This window comes from Leuciscus leuciscus, assembly GCF_965113295.1.
Source record: "Leuciscus leuciscus genome assembly, chromosome: 9".
Taxonomy (NCBI): domain Eukaryota; kingdom Metazoa; phylum Chordata; class Actinopteri; order Cypriniformes; family Leuciscidae; genus Leuciscus; species Leuciscus leuciscus.
In genome coordinates this window covers 7,248,011-7,266,380 of record NC_138733.1, presented here as the reverse complement: position 1 = coordinate 7,266,380, position 18,370 = coordinate 7,248,011, and the positions used below count along the sequence as shown (strand labels likewise).

Genomic DNA, 18,370 nt, shown 5'->3' with positions numbered 1-18,370 from the left:
TTCAGTGGGACCCTTTCTCACTTTAATACAGCACTAACCATCCACACACTCTTTTTAGGAAAAAGCTATTCAGGCGGTTTCTAGCAGAGAAAGGTGCCGTCCACAACATGGTAAGCTCTCCATGCACTTCGGCAATGAAAGGCACTGGGGCGGCGAGCTGAGAACCAGCGCGGCCCGCCCCGAGATACCAATCCTCCAACCGAGACTGAGTGAGACACGGTGGAGGATTCCACTCAAGCCCGGCAGCCTTGGCGGCCGATTTCAACATAGCTGACAATTCTGGATCTGGCTCGGGCAACGTTACACTCCCAGAGGGAGATAATGCAGCTGAGTCGTCATCTCCAGAGGCTAGCTCACCCTCCGATGCTGCTATCGACATCCTATTCTCTGGGGGAACCCCAATTGAAACGGCTGATCAGTCCATTACAGAGGGACCAGCACGTTCAACATGAAATTCCACCGGCTGCGGTGTGATGGAGGAGTGAGGAGCCCACAGACAATGGTTACCAGGCGAGACATCCATCACTATCCTCCGATCACCCATTCCACACCGCACCCGGGGGTGGGGCATGGTACTGGGGACTCCAGCTTCGCGGACGAAGGCGAGTCTCGATCTCTACTGGAGATACGCCATTACGTCGTGTGCAGAGTGATGTTTACATTTAAGCTGGCTGGTGAGAGAAAATGGCACTATCAAAGAGTCTAAAGAGGAAAGCTGACAGCGAAAATAGGGCATACAAAGAAGAATGGAAAGACAACTATGTGTTCATCCTACTTAGTTTTGTGAATACTTTTAATTTGAAGGCAAAATCACTAAAGACGAAGTGATTGTGAGTAACTGTTGCTGTCATGACAGATCTATTTCAGAACTAGCTGCTATCAAAATAATCTGGCTGCGGGCGCGGGCCAGATATTATTGCTGGCGGGCCAGTTTTGGCCCACAGGCCGCCTGTTGCCGACCACTGCTCTAGGGGCACTCCTGCCCGGAGAACGAAGGGTCTGACCACGGGCTGAGGGTTTGGCGGCAGACTGGGGTGATTGTCACACGGAGCGTGCCACTCTGCCATGCCCTTCTCAGGACTCGGCTGTGAACCAGTGCTGAAGCGGCCACATATGAAGCAATCCGAGCGGCATTACTGAGGCTGTGGATGCTATATGCCCCAGGAGCCTCTGATAAAGTTTCAGTGGGGCCGCTGTTCTGCTCTTGAGTGTATTCAAGCAGTTGAACACTGACCAGACACGTTCCTCTGTGAGGCGTGCCGTCTGGTGGAATGAGTCCAGCTTCATACCGAGAAAAGAGATTATAGCAACATTTCTAATTTACATCCGCAGTCCCTAGGCAGGTACACACAAGAACAAATACTCAGCTATACACACACACAACACTACAAAGAGACAATACCCCAAACACATTATTACCATTTCTACAAATTTTTTTTACACAACTGATTCGTCATAAGCCACTTCTTCAGATGATCTTTAAAACCGTGATAAGTAGAACATATTAACTGCGGTAAACTATTTCAATATTTGCTCCCTATTACAGATAATACTTTCTGACCAAAAGATGTTCGCCTTTATGGCACTTCACAATCCTCTCTAATGACAGACCTGGTACCAACACCACAATCTGTCCTCTGCTTTATAAACTCATTTAACAGAGGTGGGGCAAGCCCATGCCAGACCTTATGAATAAAAAAGGCATATTTGAAAATTAAAATTCAATATATATATATATATTTTTTTTTAAAGAATTTGACAGGAATGAAATGAGACGGGGTTTTTTTATCCAATACTTATCGCCGCCTTATACAGTGATTCTATTATTTTTTTAGTTTTGTCACCTATGAATGACAAAGTATTAAAACAATACTGAATATGTGAAAAATTCATTGAATGTAAACACAACCTGGCAGCACAGACTGTCAAGAAGGGCCTAATGTACTTGAAATTCTTTAAATTAAATTTTATAATATTAGACAACTTTTTTACGTGACTTTTAAATGTTAGAGTAGAATCCAAAGTAACCCCAAGATACGTAAACTCTTTAACAATTTCAAGCTCCTCCCCTCTCAGGAATACATTTATGTGTGTCATCTCTACTAACTGTTGCAAACATCATACACAGGTTTTTTTTTTTGTGTTTGTTCAATAATAAACCTGTCCTGGTTATCCAATCCTGAATAATGGTCATAGCAGAAGTCAAAGTAATCAAAGCTTTTTCCAAATTCTTAGCATTGGTAAAAATTACTACATCACCTGCATACATCTGAACATTTACATCTTTATATACTCTTTACATCTTTATATATGAATATAGAGTGAAAATAGAATTGCTCCTAAAATTAAGCTCCTTGTGAAACCCTCTTGGGGCAAGCGAGGTAAGAAGATTTTGTACCATCAATACGCACAAATTGTTTCCTATTTTAAAGATATGATTTTATCCAAAGTTTTGCTTCCTCTGAATTTTTTTAATTTGTTAGTTAAGATAAAAGCACCTGATGGTCAACAGTGTCTAATGCCTTCTTTAGATCTAAAAAAGACAGCACCAACACATGCACTCTTATCTAATAAGCATTTGAATTTCTCAATAAACAAACAATTTGCTGAATCTGTTGAATAACTGCTGCAAAAAAACAAATTGTATTGGATATATAGAAGTAAAACCCTTATTTAGATGATTGGTCAAAAGCTTAGCAACACATTTTTCTGCTACCTTAAATATAATCAGAAGGATGCTAGTTGACCTATAATTTTTCAAATTTGATTTATCTCCTGTCAGGGGTGTCGAACTGGGGGTAAAACCAGTACTGATTACCAGGGCCCCAAGGGGAAAGAGGGCCCTTGTAAAGCCTGGAATATATTTTATTTTACCTGGATATTTTCATTTCCTAATTAAATTTCCTAATGAATGTAAGATGAAATGTAAAGTTAGTGTATTGGCTGAATAACTTGGTTGATTGATTGACTGGTCCCACCTCTTGCTAATGCGTCAAATGGTTTAGTCCATCTGCACGCATTTTGTTTATGTTAGTTAGTGGAGCATCTAGTGGAGCGCAAACTTCTGCTGTAGAAAGCCAAATCAGGCCACCAAAAAAAGAAATGAAAGACAGGAGAAGGAAAGAAAACAAAATGAGGGGAAACATTGGTAACTGACTTCTTTTCAAAGAAAGGTGAGCACAAACTAGAACACAACATCTATAGTGCTAAACTGCTTGAATATCTTTGCGATCGTTAGTGCTAATAATGAACTGAGACAACCCATTGAAAGAGCAGAACATACACTTTCAGATGATAATTTGGTTAGGCTATACATGTAATCTGAGGTAAAGGCTAAATAAATAAACTGTACACTAACAATGCTGTTTGTATTGAACACATCATTATAATAGCCTAAATTGAAACCTGTTTAATTTTAAATTAATAGGCTATAATATCTAAAATTAGCAATTTTATAGCCTACATTGGGTGTTATACAAAAAAATATTGTAATATCATTTTAAGCTTAAAGGTATAGCGGAGGATGTTTTACTTCCTGGTGGGTAACCTATACTATTGGTCCTCCTAATTGTCAATCATTCTGGTGAATCAATCAAACTTTTCAAAAAGTGGAGAGGGCGGGTCTTATCTAAAATTTGGAAAGATCCTCCGCTATACCTTTAACCTTAACCTTAGTAACCACAGTAAAGTAGGCTAGAGAATGTTGGGAAAGGAGGTTTGAAATGTGTGTAGACATGCACACACGACAAATTATCGGGGGTTGAGGAACATGGGGGCCCATCAGGACTGCCTATGCATAGGGCCCAGGATCTTGTGCTACGCCCCTGTCTCCTGTAGCCACCTTGCTGCTTGCCTAAAGGACAAATTTACAATGTGTGTTATTGGGCGTACTAAAGAATCTTTATTAGCTTTTTTAAAATTTGTATCAAGCCCATTGCCTCCTTTGCTTTTGAGTTTTCTAATGCATCAATAATAAGCCTCTAAGTAATGTCCTTTGTGGTAAAAAGCTGGTATAATTCATCATCTGAATTTATAAAATGTGTATTAAAATTAGTAGCTATAGTTAAAGAATCCTTTACTAAAATATTGTTAATTTTAAGTTCAAAACTTTTATCCATGTTCTTTTGTTTTCCAGCTAATTTATTAATGGTTTGCCAGATTTTTTCCCAACCCCTTTTGATCCCCTCAATAATGTTCATAAAAAAACTAAAAAAAAAACTGGCTTTGGCCTTTCGTAAAGTCTTTATTACTTTATTCCTCATAGAAGTATATTTATATCGATCAGTAATAAGACCAGAATTCAATAATTTTTTAAGGAGCTGATCTCTATCCTTCATCAATTTCCTACATTCAATGTTAACCCAGGGCAACAAGCCTCTGCACGGGGGCAAGTTTGCTCTTTTTCCAGGTGACCCGAAGCCCCAACTGGCTGAGGTACAGCCTGAAGGGAAGGACTTTATAGGGAACGGTCTGTGTCGCGGGAGGATGAAATGAAAGTACGCATCCTTCAGTTCGATCGCTGCAAACCATTCTCGGGGACAGATGCATACGACGATGCATTTCTGTGTCAACAATTTTGAACGGGAGCCTGTGTAAGGTGCGGTTCAAGACTCCCAGGTCCAAGATTGGTCGAAACCCACCACCTTTCTTGGATACAATGACGCACGGGCTATAAAAGCCAGTCTTGGAGGGACTGGATCTATTGCGTCTTTCACCAGTAGGACTGCGATTTCTGCTGTCAATACAGGAGCAACCTCGTTCAGCACGGAGGTGAAGTGGACACCCCTGATCTTGGGCGGATGCCAGGCGAACTGAATCGCATTTTAGACGGCTAGCTGTAGTCTCGCGCTGAAGTCCCGTGGGAACTCAGTTGTAGCCGCAACACGACGCTCCTCCCACGCGCGATTTTTTTCCCCAAACCACTTCAGCGGAAATCCCGCCCTGCAGCTGATTTAATTGGTTTAGGTTACAGTGACGATTGACATGACCAATGAAAACCTTAGAATCAGCTGCAGGGCGGGATTTCCCCTGAAGTGGTTTGGGGAAAAAAAAAAAAAAAAAAAAATCACACGCACTTTTTCCGGCTACAACTGAGTTCCCACGGGACTTCAGCGCGAGACTACAGCTAGCTGTCTAAAACACTATTTAGGTGAGTTTAAACAATGGCTAAGTTGCTAAACGCATCTTGTTGTCATGTAAGGGCCCTGTTCATGTTGGACAGACATTTTAATTGCATTTTGTGTCTGTTAAGAGGCACAAAGACACTCTTTAGGTTTATGCCCCCAGAACTGCCGTTTTAGCTGAATGGGAGCTCTGGGCATTAACTGTAACAGCTCCGTGTTGCAAGCACCGATCCGGTTCGTTTTTTTTTTTCTATAGACAGTACTCACAAAGGTTTAACGATCAAGATTAACTTAAAAATTCACCGGAGTTCTCCTTTAATCAGCAGCAAAAGTAATTCTTGAAAAAATCAGCACCGTCATTTTATGAAATCTAAACATGTTGATAAAAACTATTAGTTCTCTTATAAAATTAATTAATGTATTAATTACATTATTTATATATGAATGTAAAGAACCATATATATCAACATTGATAATGATAATGAATGTTTCTTGAGCATCAAATCATCATATTAGAATGATTTCTGAAGGATCATGTGACACGGAAGACTGGAGTAATGATGCTGAAAATTCAGCTTTGATCACAGGAATAAATTACAGTTTAAAATATATTAAAATAGAAAACAGTCATTTTAAATTGTCATAATATTTCACAATATTACTTAAAAACATTAAAAAAATCTTACTGACCCCAAACTTTTGAACGGTAGTGTATATATATATATATATATATATATATATATATATATATATATATACACACACACACACACACTACACACAAATAATATACAATTAAATTATTTTAAATGTATTATGGCAGCTTTTTAATGGGGCAACAAGATATGATATATATGACAGAACAGAACAAGTTAGGCTTTTAATAATCTTACAGTGCAAAAAAACACGAAAATATGAAACACTTCAAAACAGAGCGGCACAAAGCACCTATGCATTTCGCGGGTGCAGAATGATGTGCTCAAAGTAACATAGGGTCACAATACGAATTTAAAACTTCACTGCACAAAGCAAAGAAATGTCGAGCTAACAAATCGTTTCTTCACAATTTTAAATTCCAGTTATTGTGCGTTTGATGCCAATTGATAGCCTAGTCCTTGTGCTGTATGTGATCTAACAGGCACACGGTAGCGAGTCATTTAGAAACAACAATTAACTAAAGCAAAATAAAATAATTTTATGCAAATCCACAGCCCTTTTTCTACAGATCAAGTATTATAACGTAAATATATCATATTAGTGAGTGTTTCCTGTCGTAACCAGACTAGGCGCGCTGTTTGAATGCTGAACAGAGAATGATTGACAGCTGCAGAGGAGGGAAGACGAGTTTCTGTGAATTGAATTTTCTTTAATTTAACGATGTAAATATATTTCTGTCCCTCACATTAAGCTATAGAATGGCTCCAGATGACTTTGAATATATTGCTGGAAAACTTAATTAGTGCTTGTCTATTTCTTTTGGTCCATGACTCCCCCTTGTGCCGAAGGCCTATAAAAGAGCGCAATAATCGCGGTTGTCTAAAACAATCGTGGTTAGATCAAATAATCACGATCAGACGGTTATTTAATTATCGCGACAGGCCTAGTGCAGCCCGGGCGAACTCGAAACCGCACGCTCACACGACAAGACAGAGTGCAGGAGAATGAGCATAAGCTCATCCTGTGCGCTCAGAACAGAAGAATACAAATGAATTGAGCATGAGTGTCTGAATACCGACACAGAGCCAAAGCCAAACTAGACAGAAGTGCCGGGATCCAAAGAACACGCCCCGCACATAAGCGCACGGCTCGAGAATGCTCAAAACCGCATGATCAGACAAAGACAAGACAAAACAGGAGTTTCGGAGCTCTGTCACAAAACCAAGAAATAAACTACAGTAGACAGAAGAGACAGAACCCTGACAGACACAGTGGACAATACTGGCTTTTGTGACAAAAAGTGTTTAGGGTTCAGTCAATCTTGTCAGTCGTCTATTTCAGCTGAGGAGATTAATGTTACAAAGACACACCGGCAGACAGTATGGTGAGTAAACGAAAATGCGTGCTTTGGCGGAAATGCGTAAACGGGCGTTACATGAAGATGTGAAGAGTGTCAAAATAAAAGTATAATAATAATAAAGGTAATATCGATTTTACGTGTGGCATCGATACATTGTTACACCCCTATTTGAGTCTCGACCGTGCACCAAGAGCGCCGAACGGCGCGTGCTGGTTTGCCGTGACAACCCGCGCTGTCAGCCAGCAGCTCAACGGCACGCTGAGCAGCTCAAGCCTTTACGAGAAAGGTGAGACGAACACCGTGCTGATGTGGTCATGCCTTCGTGAGAGAACATGAACCACCCACGAACGCAGTCTCAGCACGCTTAAGCCCAGGCATGTGAAACAGTGACCGTCAAATGAGGATAGGAAACGACCGCACCCAGAAACACACAGTTTGAATGACATCTTGAAAAAGACGCAGTGTCAAACAGTGTATGCTCTTTCAGGAAACTGCTCTCTCTGGTGTCGAAGCGCACAAGGGAATGACCGCGGATACACAAACAGGACGATAGTGCGTCGAACCAGGCATTGTCTTGAAGAAGCAGACTAGTTTTCTTTTCTTCTTTCTTTTTTTTTATAGAGTAAACACGCTCAGATAAGATTGCAGAGCAGGGACAGTAGAACCGCTCGGCTCAGAAGTGAAAAGCAAATATGCGACGCACCTACTGCTCATTATATGCTTGAGCTGGATTAGCTAAAATCCAACAAAGATTGCTAAAGTCAACAGATTTTACTAATAGACCTACCAATCTCTGTATAAAAATAAAATAATGATGCGGTCGTTATAAGGACGCTGCTGGCACTCGTGTTATCCATTGTAACATCTGAACACGTTCACTTATGTCTAACAAAACATCCTATGATTGCGGAGCGTAGGGGTGTCCTCCTTCTTATTTTTAAAACCCTTTTGAGCTCTGTTTTCTGTGAGCGAGTTAGGCAAGTTAAATGTATTTTATTTTATTTTGTTATTGGATTAGGTTATTTAATTTCTCCTCTTTTCTTTTTATATTTGTTTTGTCTGTTATTTTGGCCTTTGGACACCCTGAAGAGATTCTCTCCATTTCACTTGTTATTCTTTAATCATTGTAATACTTTTTCTGCTTAGTTTTGAGTATTTGTTTATCGACCGGAGTGAGCCGTTGCTGGGATTCCATTACCACTACCCATCTTTATTTTATTTTATTATGCCCTTTTTTATATTCCCCCTAGACACTCAGTAAATATACATCTGTGACATTTAATATTTTGCCTCTCATCAGTATTTTTGTTTGTCTTTCTTCAGAAAAAAATATTAACATAAAAAATTTGCACCAGGGGAGTTTCTGAAATTCGGTTGAATTGACATGGAATGACCCTTTGACCATTTAGATGCCTTTACTGTATCATTTATCATCTAATGTGTTGAACTTAAGCTTTTTTACCTTAATTTTTCACAACAGTCAACAAAGAAGCATCAAGAATGGACACCAACCTGTTTGTTGCTCAGTATCTTCATGTTTTACTCTGGATGGTTCTGGATCTTTCATGTCTTCAATCTCCTCTTTAATAAACTCCATCTTTAACAGTCACACAGATTTCAGCTGGAGTTTGTCCTTTCTTTTGTAGGATGATGTTATATTCTCAATATGATATTGAATATGATGTGAAATTAAAAATTTGTTTTTATTTGTGAATTGTTGTGGGAGGGGCCTCATTGCATGTGTGAACTGTGATCACTGTGTGATACTGACGCCCACAGGACCAGATCTGGAAAAAGTCAAAAACAAGTTACTAAATATATAATGAACTACTTTAATTACGTTAGTAAGTGAGCATATTTCCTGTTTTGACAAGTTTGTATACTAGTATTATCATATAAAACAGGCCTATAAGAAACAATATACAGCATCTGTAATCGACATATATTAAATTCTTAAATTAACATTTCAACTAAACGTAGAAACGCTTTCAATGGGAACATTTTAGCAGTTGTATGTCCCGTATTTCTATCGACTGAATCATCGAATCGAAGCATTGTTCTTTTGAGTCGATTCTTTCGGTGAAAGTGTTTGCAAGACGGTGTCGCCCATGATTTCTTACACAATATTATGGTTGTGCATTGCTGCCACATATATTATTTTTCCACTCAATTATGTCGTAATAAACAAGATGTTATGTCGTTAAAACATCTTTTCTCGTAATAACGAGATGTTATGCCGTTTTAACAACATATTTTCTTGTAATAATGAGATGTTTTGTCCTTTTAACTACATCTTTTCTCATAATAACTAGATGTTATGACGTTAAAGGTGCATTAAGCAACTTTTCATGTTAAAAATACCCGTTTTTCTAACCCATACATGCTTAAACAATTGCCTGATGGGCTGAATGAGCCCTTCTCTGATCACTGAGATTGTCTCTATAATCCTGTAAAGTAAAATAAATAAGAGGGATTCGGGACGGAATCGACTGGGCGTGACGTCATGCGCGTTCACGCTCACCTGGCTATGTCTGGCAGGTATGTGTATTCGCCGCCATTATCCGCATCAGCGAAGACAACTCAAGCGACTTTTGCAAAAGTAGAAGATGGATTCAAAGAGACCGGCTTCTAGTTCATCCCAAACCCCAACGCAAACTCCACGTAACCGCGTGCACAACTCTGGTTGCAGTTTCGCGTGTCGCCAGAAGGGGGCATAGTTCTGCAAAAACTCAGAGACTTGCTTAATGCACCTCAAGTGAAACTGCAGCCAGAAGTGTGCACGCTCACGGACAAAAGTTTTCTTTTTTTTATCTTGCGTGGAGTTTGCGTTGGTGTTTGAAATGAACTACAAGCCGGTCTCTTAGAATCCATCTTCTACGGAGAATGGCGGCGAATACACAAACCTGCCAGACAGCCAGGTGAGCGTGCCGTGAACGCGCATGACGTCACGCCCAGTCTAAAATTCCGGCCCGAATCCCTCTTATTTATTTTACTTTACAGGATTATAGAGACAATCTCAGTGATCAGAGAAGGGCTCATTCAGCCCATCAGGCAATTGTTTAAGCATGTATGGGTTAGAAAACGGGTATTTTTAACATGAAAAGTTGCGCAATGCACCTTTAACCTTTTTAACATTAAATTAATGCATCTTTAAAATGAAATATTTTCTCGTAATAACTGGATATTATGTCATTAAAACGACATATTTTCTCATGATAAGGAGATCTTTTGTTAAAATGAAATATTTTTCACTTTAAAACAACATATTTTCTCATAATAAGGACATGTTTTGTACAGTGACTTGTAATATGCCTTAATCCACATTTGAGAATTTATATAGCATATCGTGCCTTTATCTCACTTTACAGGAGAAGAAAAAAGCATATGTAAAATACCTTCCACTGCCAGGTATCAATGGCAGGGCCCATTAAAGAGATTGTTGTGATTTACTGGTACAGTTCACAGATAGCCTACTTCATCTAAACCAAACTTTCTCAAACTTTGTGGGGCCATGGACCGCTTATAAGGTAGAACATTTTCCAAGGACCCCTCATAATTAGCCTATGACAGCGATTAAACTCAAAGTGAGTGGGTGGGTGGTAGTAATAAACATTATTATTGTTTTATTGCGTATCCCCAAATTGTCTATGTTATATGTCATTTTAACGACATAACATATCGTTATTACGAGAAAATATGTAGTTAACACGATCTAACCTCTCGTTATTACGATATAATTGAGTGGGAAAATAATATATGTGGCAGCAATGCGCCACCGTAACGTTACTATATAAACAGATATTTTTGAGAGAGAAAGAAACATCTCTTACGTGTATGTAGAGTGGAAATAGCATCCAGCGAAAATACTCCACAAGCGTCCTTCATTCAAACTCTAATATAGGCTAGCCTCGTCGATTATTATGAACTTGAACTGCATGGTCTTAAAACGTTCAGCACTGCGATCTTCTTCATCATCTTCCTCTTCTTCTTTTTATTGGAGGCTTGCATTCTTAAATAGAGCATTACCGCCATCTACTGTGGGTTATGGATCAGGATATTTTACACTGTATTAATACATGTTCCACTATTTATCTGACTCCACACCAATCATATAATCCTGTAAGATATCTCAATCATCTCAGATATGATCTGATAATCAATACCTCTATGGATCTTACCACAACCAAACAATGATTTATTGAGACCCAATCCCATCGTATTTATGTGAGTCCTCAATGTAATGTTCATATCAAACCACATTCCAGGAAATCATATCACTTTAACTTGTTCTAATTCCTCATTATATAATTCTAGATGTATATTCCTGCTTACCTTTTTATTTGTAAAGAAAATAAATGTGGTTTTCTCTACAGATCATTTAAATTCCCATTTATAAGGCCATTTCCCGACATGATTTTATTCCCAACATTTTTATTAACAATATAATCCACATTTCTTTCTCTAATCCAAAGGGCTCCATCATCTGCAAACAACGATTTTCCTTTATTCATATCTACTGTTGCAAATTCATCATTAATCATAATAATAAATAATAATGGACTTATGACATTATCCCTATAACATTATCCCAATCTAACATTATTTGAGAATGACATTATCCCATTCTCAATCAAACCTTTTTCTGATATATACTCTCCTTTCTTCACTTTTATATTTCTTTCTATTAAAAATTATTTAATCCAATTATATAACCTATTCCAATCTGTTCTAATTTTATTAGCAAACCTTCCTTCCATAACATACCATAATCCTTTTCAATAACAAAGAAAACTGCAACTGCTTCTTCATTTGTCAAGGCTTTCCTTATATCCGATTCCAAACTCACTACTGAATCCACTGTTCCCCGTCCGCATCTAAATCCACTTTGATACGGAGAAAATAACTTAATTTTCTCCAAATGATAGCCGGCCAGTGATCATTTTTTCCATTAATTTACACAAATGTGTAGTTCATTTTGGTCTGTAATTTACATTTGGATCATTACCTGGCTGGTTTCTTTATAGGAGTAATTAAAGCTTCCTTCCAACTCTGAGGTCAAATCCCTTCTTCCCATCTTCTGTTATAGAACTTTAATAGTATTCCAAGTGATTCTTCACTTAACTTTTTTAACATTAAATAACTTATTTCAGCTCGTCTTGAGCTGTTACCTTCATTTTTATTTTATTTTTTAATCCAGGAAATGAAAAAGGAAAATCCAATAATTGCCCTCTTCCTTTCAATTATACATGATTGTTTCTTAGCAGCTTCTCCCTAATTTCCTTACTCTCCTTTGTCAAGTTATCTGAGCTATTTATTTTTAAAAACTCATTTCTGCTTTCTCTTTGTCACTTATTGCATTTTCTTCTCCCATACTTAACACGGGATATTCATATTCTTTCCTAAGTCCACTCATCTTTTTAATCATGCTCCACATTTCCTCAACTGGAGCACTTTTACCACAAAATGAAGAAATTATTTTTTCTTCTCCAAAACTCTCTCTTTACTTCCCCTTATCATTTTCCTTGTTTCTGCTTTTTTATGTTATATATTATCACATGTTCACAGCTATGTGTTTTCTTCAGTATTTTAAATGCTTTCCTTTTCTTTCTGATTGCTATTGTTCAATAGAACGATTTTCTCTTTAGTTTTTTTGGAATACATTCTCTTGCAGCATTCTGTATCACTGAAAATAGTTCTATATTTATCCTTTCAGTATCTTTCCCTTCGTTAATCTTGATCATTTTCATTCCATCCTCACTCATTATTTTGCATTTTTCACAATTAGCTTTCTCAAACTTCCATTTTTCCCTCCTTCCTATCTCATTATTTACAATTTTACTATAGGAAAACGATCACTACCAACCTTTTCTTGGTAACATTAACTAGTCATTAATAAGTAACTATGCAGGAATATAATACAGGACTAATTAACTAGTATTTTTTTGTTTGTTTATTACATTAATTTGTAATAATTACCTATTAGATCTTAATGATGCCAATCTCATTCAGTTATTGATTACCTAATAAGGAACTATCTTAGTCCTAAATTCGATATTACTTATTGATTAGTTAAGCTTGTTTCCAAATTAGTTAATAGTAGCTGAAGTGTTAATGTACTGTTAATTACTAATCACAACATTAACGTGTCTGAGACGTTAGAAATTGTCTTTTTTTTTTTATTGTCAATGTAGTCATAAAATTCATCACTAATTACTCAAGTATAGTCACTCAGCAAGTGAGATTATTTCACTTTAAAATAACGGTCCAGATCACAAGTAGTTCCTGTTACACTTGAGTAATTAGTGATGCATTTTATGACTATATTCAGAGGAAAAATTATGACTGATTACGTCTTAGACACATGATGTTCTTTATAATTTGTCAGTTATTTAATAGTTATTAGGCCAATCTCATTAAGTGATTATTGATTACCTAATAAAGAACTATCTCATAAATTTGATATTACTGACTGATTAGTTAAGCTTGTTTCTATATTAGTTAATAGTAGCCAAGTCAAGTTAACTTTATTTATATAGCGCTTTTTACAATACAGATTGTTTCAAAGCAGCTTTACAGAGATAACAGCAAAATAATGCAACAAAGTTTGTTTCCAGAAGAAAATAGTGTCACAGTCCAACTTCCAAGTCCAAGCTCAGTGATGTTTAATTTTTGTTGTAAAAGTTATTAATTTAGTTCATATAGCTAGTTCATAGGTGAAGTGTTAATGTAGTAACTGCTGCTACTAGCCTACTCATTAGTCCTGGATTACTTCCTGCATTATTAAATACAGACCATTATTCTAAAGTGTTACCCATTTATTTAATACTTCCCAATTTATAATTCCTCCTATTGTATTCCAATTGTTACTTAGATCTGATTCCCTTTCTGAATTCACATCTATTCTTGTGGAGTTTCTTTGAATATTTCTTAAATTGAGTGGTGCAGTGGTAATGTGCTTTGTTCATTAGTTGATAATGAACTTGCTATTTTCGGAAGTATTTGTGTGATGTGTTTTTTGTTTGTTTTTTTTAAACACTTTTTTGAAGCTTTATTTGTCTATGACCCGAACGCGTCTCCGTGGCGTTTAGGCTTTCAGGGTCATTCAGCGCCACCTAGAGGAAGACAAGCGAGTAACACTTTTCCTGCTCGACGCGACACCATCAGGCGCGTTACGGCAGATGTTTACGACAGTACGAGGGCTGCTTCACGGCGGATTTTCGTGTGAGTTTCATTTCTTTGTTTGTGACTGTTGTAACTGACGTATCTTCTTAAAATGACTAATATATGCGATGGCTGTATGTCTGGATGATTTATTTTTAACGGTAAACATGTTTAGTTAACTTAAATTCCCTATAATATTATTCTATTGCAGATGAATCTGTGTTCTTAATTAATTCTACAACATTCATTACGTTAATATACAATGAAAAAGTTTAGGTAATTGTTTAATGGAGACAAACAATGTTTGTATAATGCAGATTTTTTTATATTTATTTCCAGTGTCTATTTGTTTTGGTTTGTATTCATGTGAGTGAAATATTTTTTAGGCTAAATGTAGCCTAGAATAAAATGAGATTTAATGAAAGACAAGAAAATTAGTTTTAGTGCTTCTGCAGGTTTTACGAAATTAATTTAAGACCTTTTTATGACCAAGTAAAGAAGTTATTAGCAACACTTCCGAGTTTGAAAACACCACTTCCAACATTTTTAACATGTTGATATTCATAAAAAATTCATTTTAAAAAACAAAAGTAGCTTCAATACCTCGGCTCTCAAAATCTAGAATATTAAAATATATTTTACTGTATCTTCTGATCACACTTCTGGTATTTTTTCTTGTTTTCCAAGTGCAAATGTATAAATATTCTTAAATCAAGATGCATTCACTGCAGATACAGAAAGTCTTGATTTCTGTGAAATTGATCAAAAGTAAGTGAGTTTATGATTAAAACAAGACCAAATATCTGCCAATGGCCTCAGATAATTAACTTATTTCAAAAGGAAACTTTCATAACTCTGAGAGACATATGTGTTCTTGTTTTAAGCATAAACTCACTTCATTTTGTTTAAGACTTCATTTTACATTTGCATCTCAAGTAAATCTCAGTTTAAAGATGTTTAGATATTATTTGTATAGAAAAATAGGACAAAATATTGAGGAAGATTTTTTTTTTTTGTTGTTGTTGTTGTTTGTTTTGCAATGCATGCAAGATTTAATGCCATGACTTTATGAATTTAAGACTTTCTGCTCTCATTTAAGACAATTTTAAGGCCTCAATTTGTGCAAGGGTGATTTTACAAAATAATTACTGACAAAAAAAACATAAGACTATCTAAAACAGGGAATATTGATATAGTTATACAAACATATATTCATTTTTCTTTTCTTTTCTTCTTCTTATTTTTCTTTTTCATAGATATGGTCTTTTAAACCTTTGCATCACACAAAAATCATCATTTGCACAGTTATCCAGAACTCTTCTCTCTCTTGATTTGATTTTCAATCATATGTTATTTTTTGTAGATCTGATGGAGGTGAAAGAGGAAAGTGAAGAACTGAATGTAGTGGAGGAGTGTCAGAAACCTCAGAGTCTTTCAACCGGAGGAGAATCTCTTAATCTCTCAGAGACTGAAGAAAAGGTCTCCAGAAAAATAACTCGAAGAACAAAAACAAAAAAGTCTTTCACACACCGTCACTGTGAAAAGAGTTTTGAAGTAAACAAACGCCTTAATAGTCATATAAAAATTAACCCTGTAGAAACTCCTTTCACTTGCCCGCAGTGTGGAAAGACTTTCGCACATAGAAGCAAACTTCAGGTTCACTTGAGAGTTCATACTGGAGAGAAACCGTACACCTGTCCTCAATGTGGAAAGAGTTTCATACTTAGTAACAGACTTAAGAGACACCTAAGAGTTCATGAGAACCTGCACTCATGCCGTCACTGTGAAAAGACTTTTGAAGTAAAGGAACACCTTAATAGTCACATACAAATTCACCATGGAGAAACACTTTTCCCTTGCCCGGAGTGTGGAAAGAGCTTCACACATAGAAGTAAACTTGAGGCTCACTTAAGAGTTCACACTGGAGAGAAACCGCACACCTGTCCTCAATGTGGAAAGAGATTCAAACAAAAAGGACACCTTCGCAAACACATGAGAATTCACACTGGAGAGAAACCGTATACATGCACTCAGTGTGGAAAGAGTTTCACCGGTGCATCAACTCTCACTCATCATCTGCGCATTCACTCTGGAGAAAGACCATTCAAGTGTGATCAGTGTGGTAAAGATTTTATTTCATCACCACATCTAAAGTCACACCTGAAAGTTCATTCAGATGAGAAGCCTTATGTGTGTTCTCTCTGTGGAAAGAGTTTTTCACGGCTGGACGGTTTTAAACTGCACCAGAAAACACACACCGGTGAGAAAGATCATGTGTGTTTGGACTGTGGAAGGAGCTTCACTACATCTTTCCAGCTGAAATTGCACCAAAGAAATCACACCGGAGAGAAACCTCAGTGCACTCAGTGTGGGAGGAGATTCAGCCACCCAAGCAGTCTAACGGTTCATATTAAAAAGCATTGTCGAAAGTTGACATATTGATGAAAGAGTTTAGTGTGCACTACAGAAAAGTAATTTGACAAAATAATTTAGACCATATTAAGTTGTTTATAAAAAGTTTGCAACACATCCTCTGAAGCTATAAAGGGATCTTAAAGGGACAGTTCACCCAAAAACAAAAATGCTGTCATCATTTACTCACCTTCAAGTTGTTCCAAACCTGTACAAGTTTCTATGTTCTGTTGAACACAAAGGAAGATATTTTGAAGAGTGTGGGAAACTGAACAGTTCTGGGGCACCATTGACTTCCATAGTTTTTTTTTTTTTTTTTTTCTACTATGGAAGTCCATGATTTCCCCCTTATTTGCCTGTTTATCAATGTGAACCTGTTTTAAAACAATCCTGTATAAAAAGCTGTAGAAATAAAGGTGATGACTCTAATGTGCACCAGAACATTCACACTGGAGAAAGACCATGCAAATGTTAATAGTGGCTATGTTTCCATCCACTTATTTGTATGTGCATTTTTGGGAATGTATATGAAAACAGACCCACTGTGGCCTCTCCTACTGCAGCAAATTAAATTTTTCTTAGTGATATTTGCCCCTAGTTTATCAGGTAGGGATGGATTTATTCTCTTCGCCTAGCTGGATGGAAACTTTGTTTTTATTCGCAAATGTTTTTATGCGATATAACAATTTTGTTAGTTAAATTCGCAACTTTGGATGGAAACATATCTATCGTGACAACAGTTTCACTCTGTCTGGAACCCTGAAAGCTGATTTGTTTTGTGTTCACTTTTTTCAATGATCAAAGATTTAAAAAATAAGTTTTCTTGTATTTTTTATTAAAACTGGAATAATACAAAGTAAAATAATATTGTGTATGAGTAGCAACTATACCTGTAACATGAAGACACCCTAATTAGGATGTAAAGCAGAAAAACAATTTTAATTTTAAACGTAGAGTAGAGGTGACTAGCTTGCCTGATTTGTATGATGATAGTGTATTAATCGCTTACTAGTGCAGCGATGTGATTTATTTGTGCGGCCCCTTTAAGAAGCCATGACAACATTGCACGCACTAACTGAGCATGCGCAGAAGAGACAGAACCGCGACCAGTTCGAGATGAACGTTGTTAATGGTAATCAGATTGAGATAAAAGACCATTGCGGGCTATTTTCGTCGGATGCCGTATATTTCATTCTGCATGTAAGAGATGTTCCTAATCTACATGTGTTAGATTAGTTAGACTAGTGTTTAAGTGCTCAAAGATGGAGTTTACTAAGGAGGAGATTGAAGACATGAGTGGTCCAGAATCACACAGAATAAAACATGAAGATACTGAGGAACAAACAGGTTGGTGTCCATTCTTGATTCTTCATTATGATTACTTTGGTAGCAGTGAAGTGGTAAGCAGGATATGGACGGTAAATGATACAGAAATGCATCTAAAAGATCATAACATCATCCGATCCTAATGCGTTTTATGGGTGGCACTTCCGGTTTGGGAAAGTTCTGCTGAAACAAATCGTTTCAAATTATAAGGTTGCTCTACACATAATCCTTATCCGTCATTTTGACTGAATGAGCAGTAACATTTTCTTCATCTTCTATTTTCAGACGTCAGGATAGTAATGTAACGCTCGGTTTTTGGTACATTAAGAGT

At 37.0% G+C, this 18,370-nt stretch overlaps 2 protein-coding genes and 1 long non-coding RNA gene across 8 annotated transcripts in view; 1 reads left to right on the top strand and 2 right to left on the bottom strand.

Annotated features, from left to right (window-relative positions):
• The window catches only part of LOC309506325 (uncharacterized protein), a 28,986-nt gene extending 20,092 nt beyond the window's left edge, over positions 1 to 8,894 (bottom strand). For 2 of the 5 annotated variants that reach the window (XR_014208702.1, XM_082180158.1), the window contains exon 1: positions 8,653 to 8,776. Coding sequence is in view for 1 of the 5 variants with exons in the window: in XM_082180158.1 (XP_082036284.1) it covers positions 8,653 to 8,737 (85 nt within the window). In the remaining 4 variants the exon portion in view is untranslated. Of the gene's footprint in view, positions 1 to 8,652 lie in introns of all 5 variants that reach the window. The other 3 variants (XM_082180157.1, XM_082180155.1, XM_082180156.1) reach the window with 3 other exon arrangements.
• LOC309506454 overlaps positions 1 to 18,370 on the bottom strand; it is a 189,227-nt gene that overhangs the window by 51,736 nt on the left and 119,121 nt on the right. The window lies entirely within an intron of this gene.
• On the top strand, positions 14,299 to 17,255 carry LOC309506334 (uncharacterized protein). Of its 2 annotated transcripts, none has more exons than XM_082180194.1 (2): positions 14,299 to 14,361; positions 15,665 to 17,255. In XM_082180194.1, the coding sequence occupies exons 1-2, from the start codon at positions 14,319 to 14,321 to the stop codon at positions 16,741 to 16,743; spliced, it is 1,122 nt and encodes a 373-aa protein (XP_082036320.1). In that variant the 5' UTR covers positions 14,299 to 14,318; the 3' UTR covers positions 16,744 to 17,255. The 2 variants fall into 2 exon arrangements, with proteins under 2 accessions (XP_082036320.1, XP_082036321.1); XM_082180195.1 differs by lacking the exon at positions 14,299 to 14,361 and adding an exon at positions 14,394 to 14,462 and having other exon boundaries at positions 15,665 to 17,253.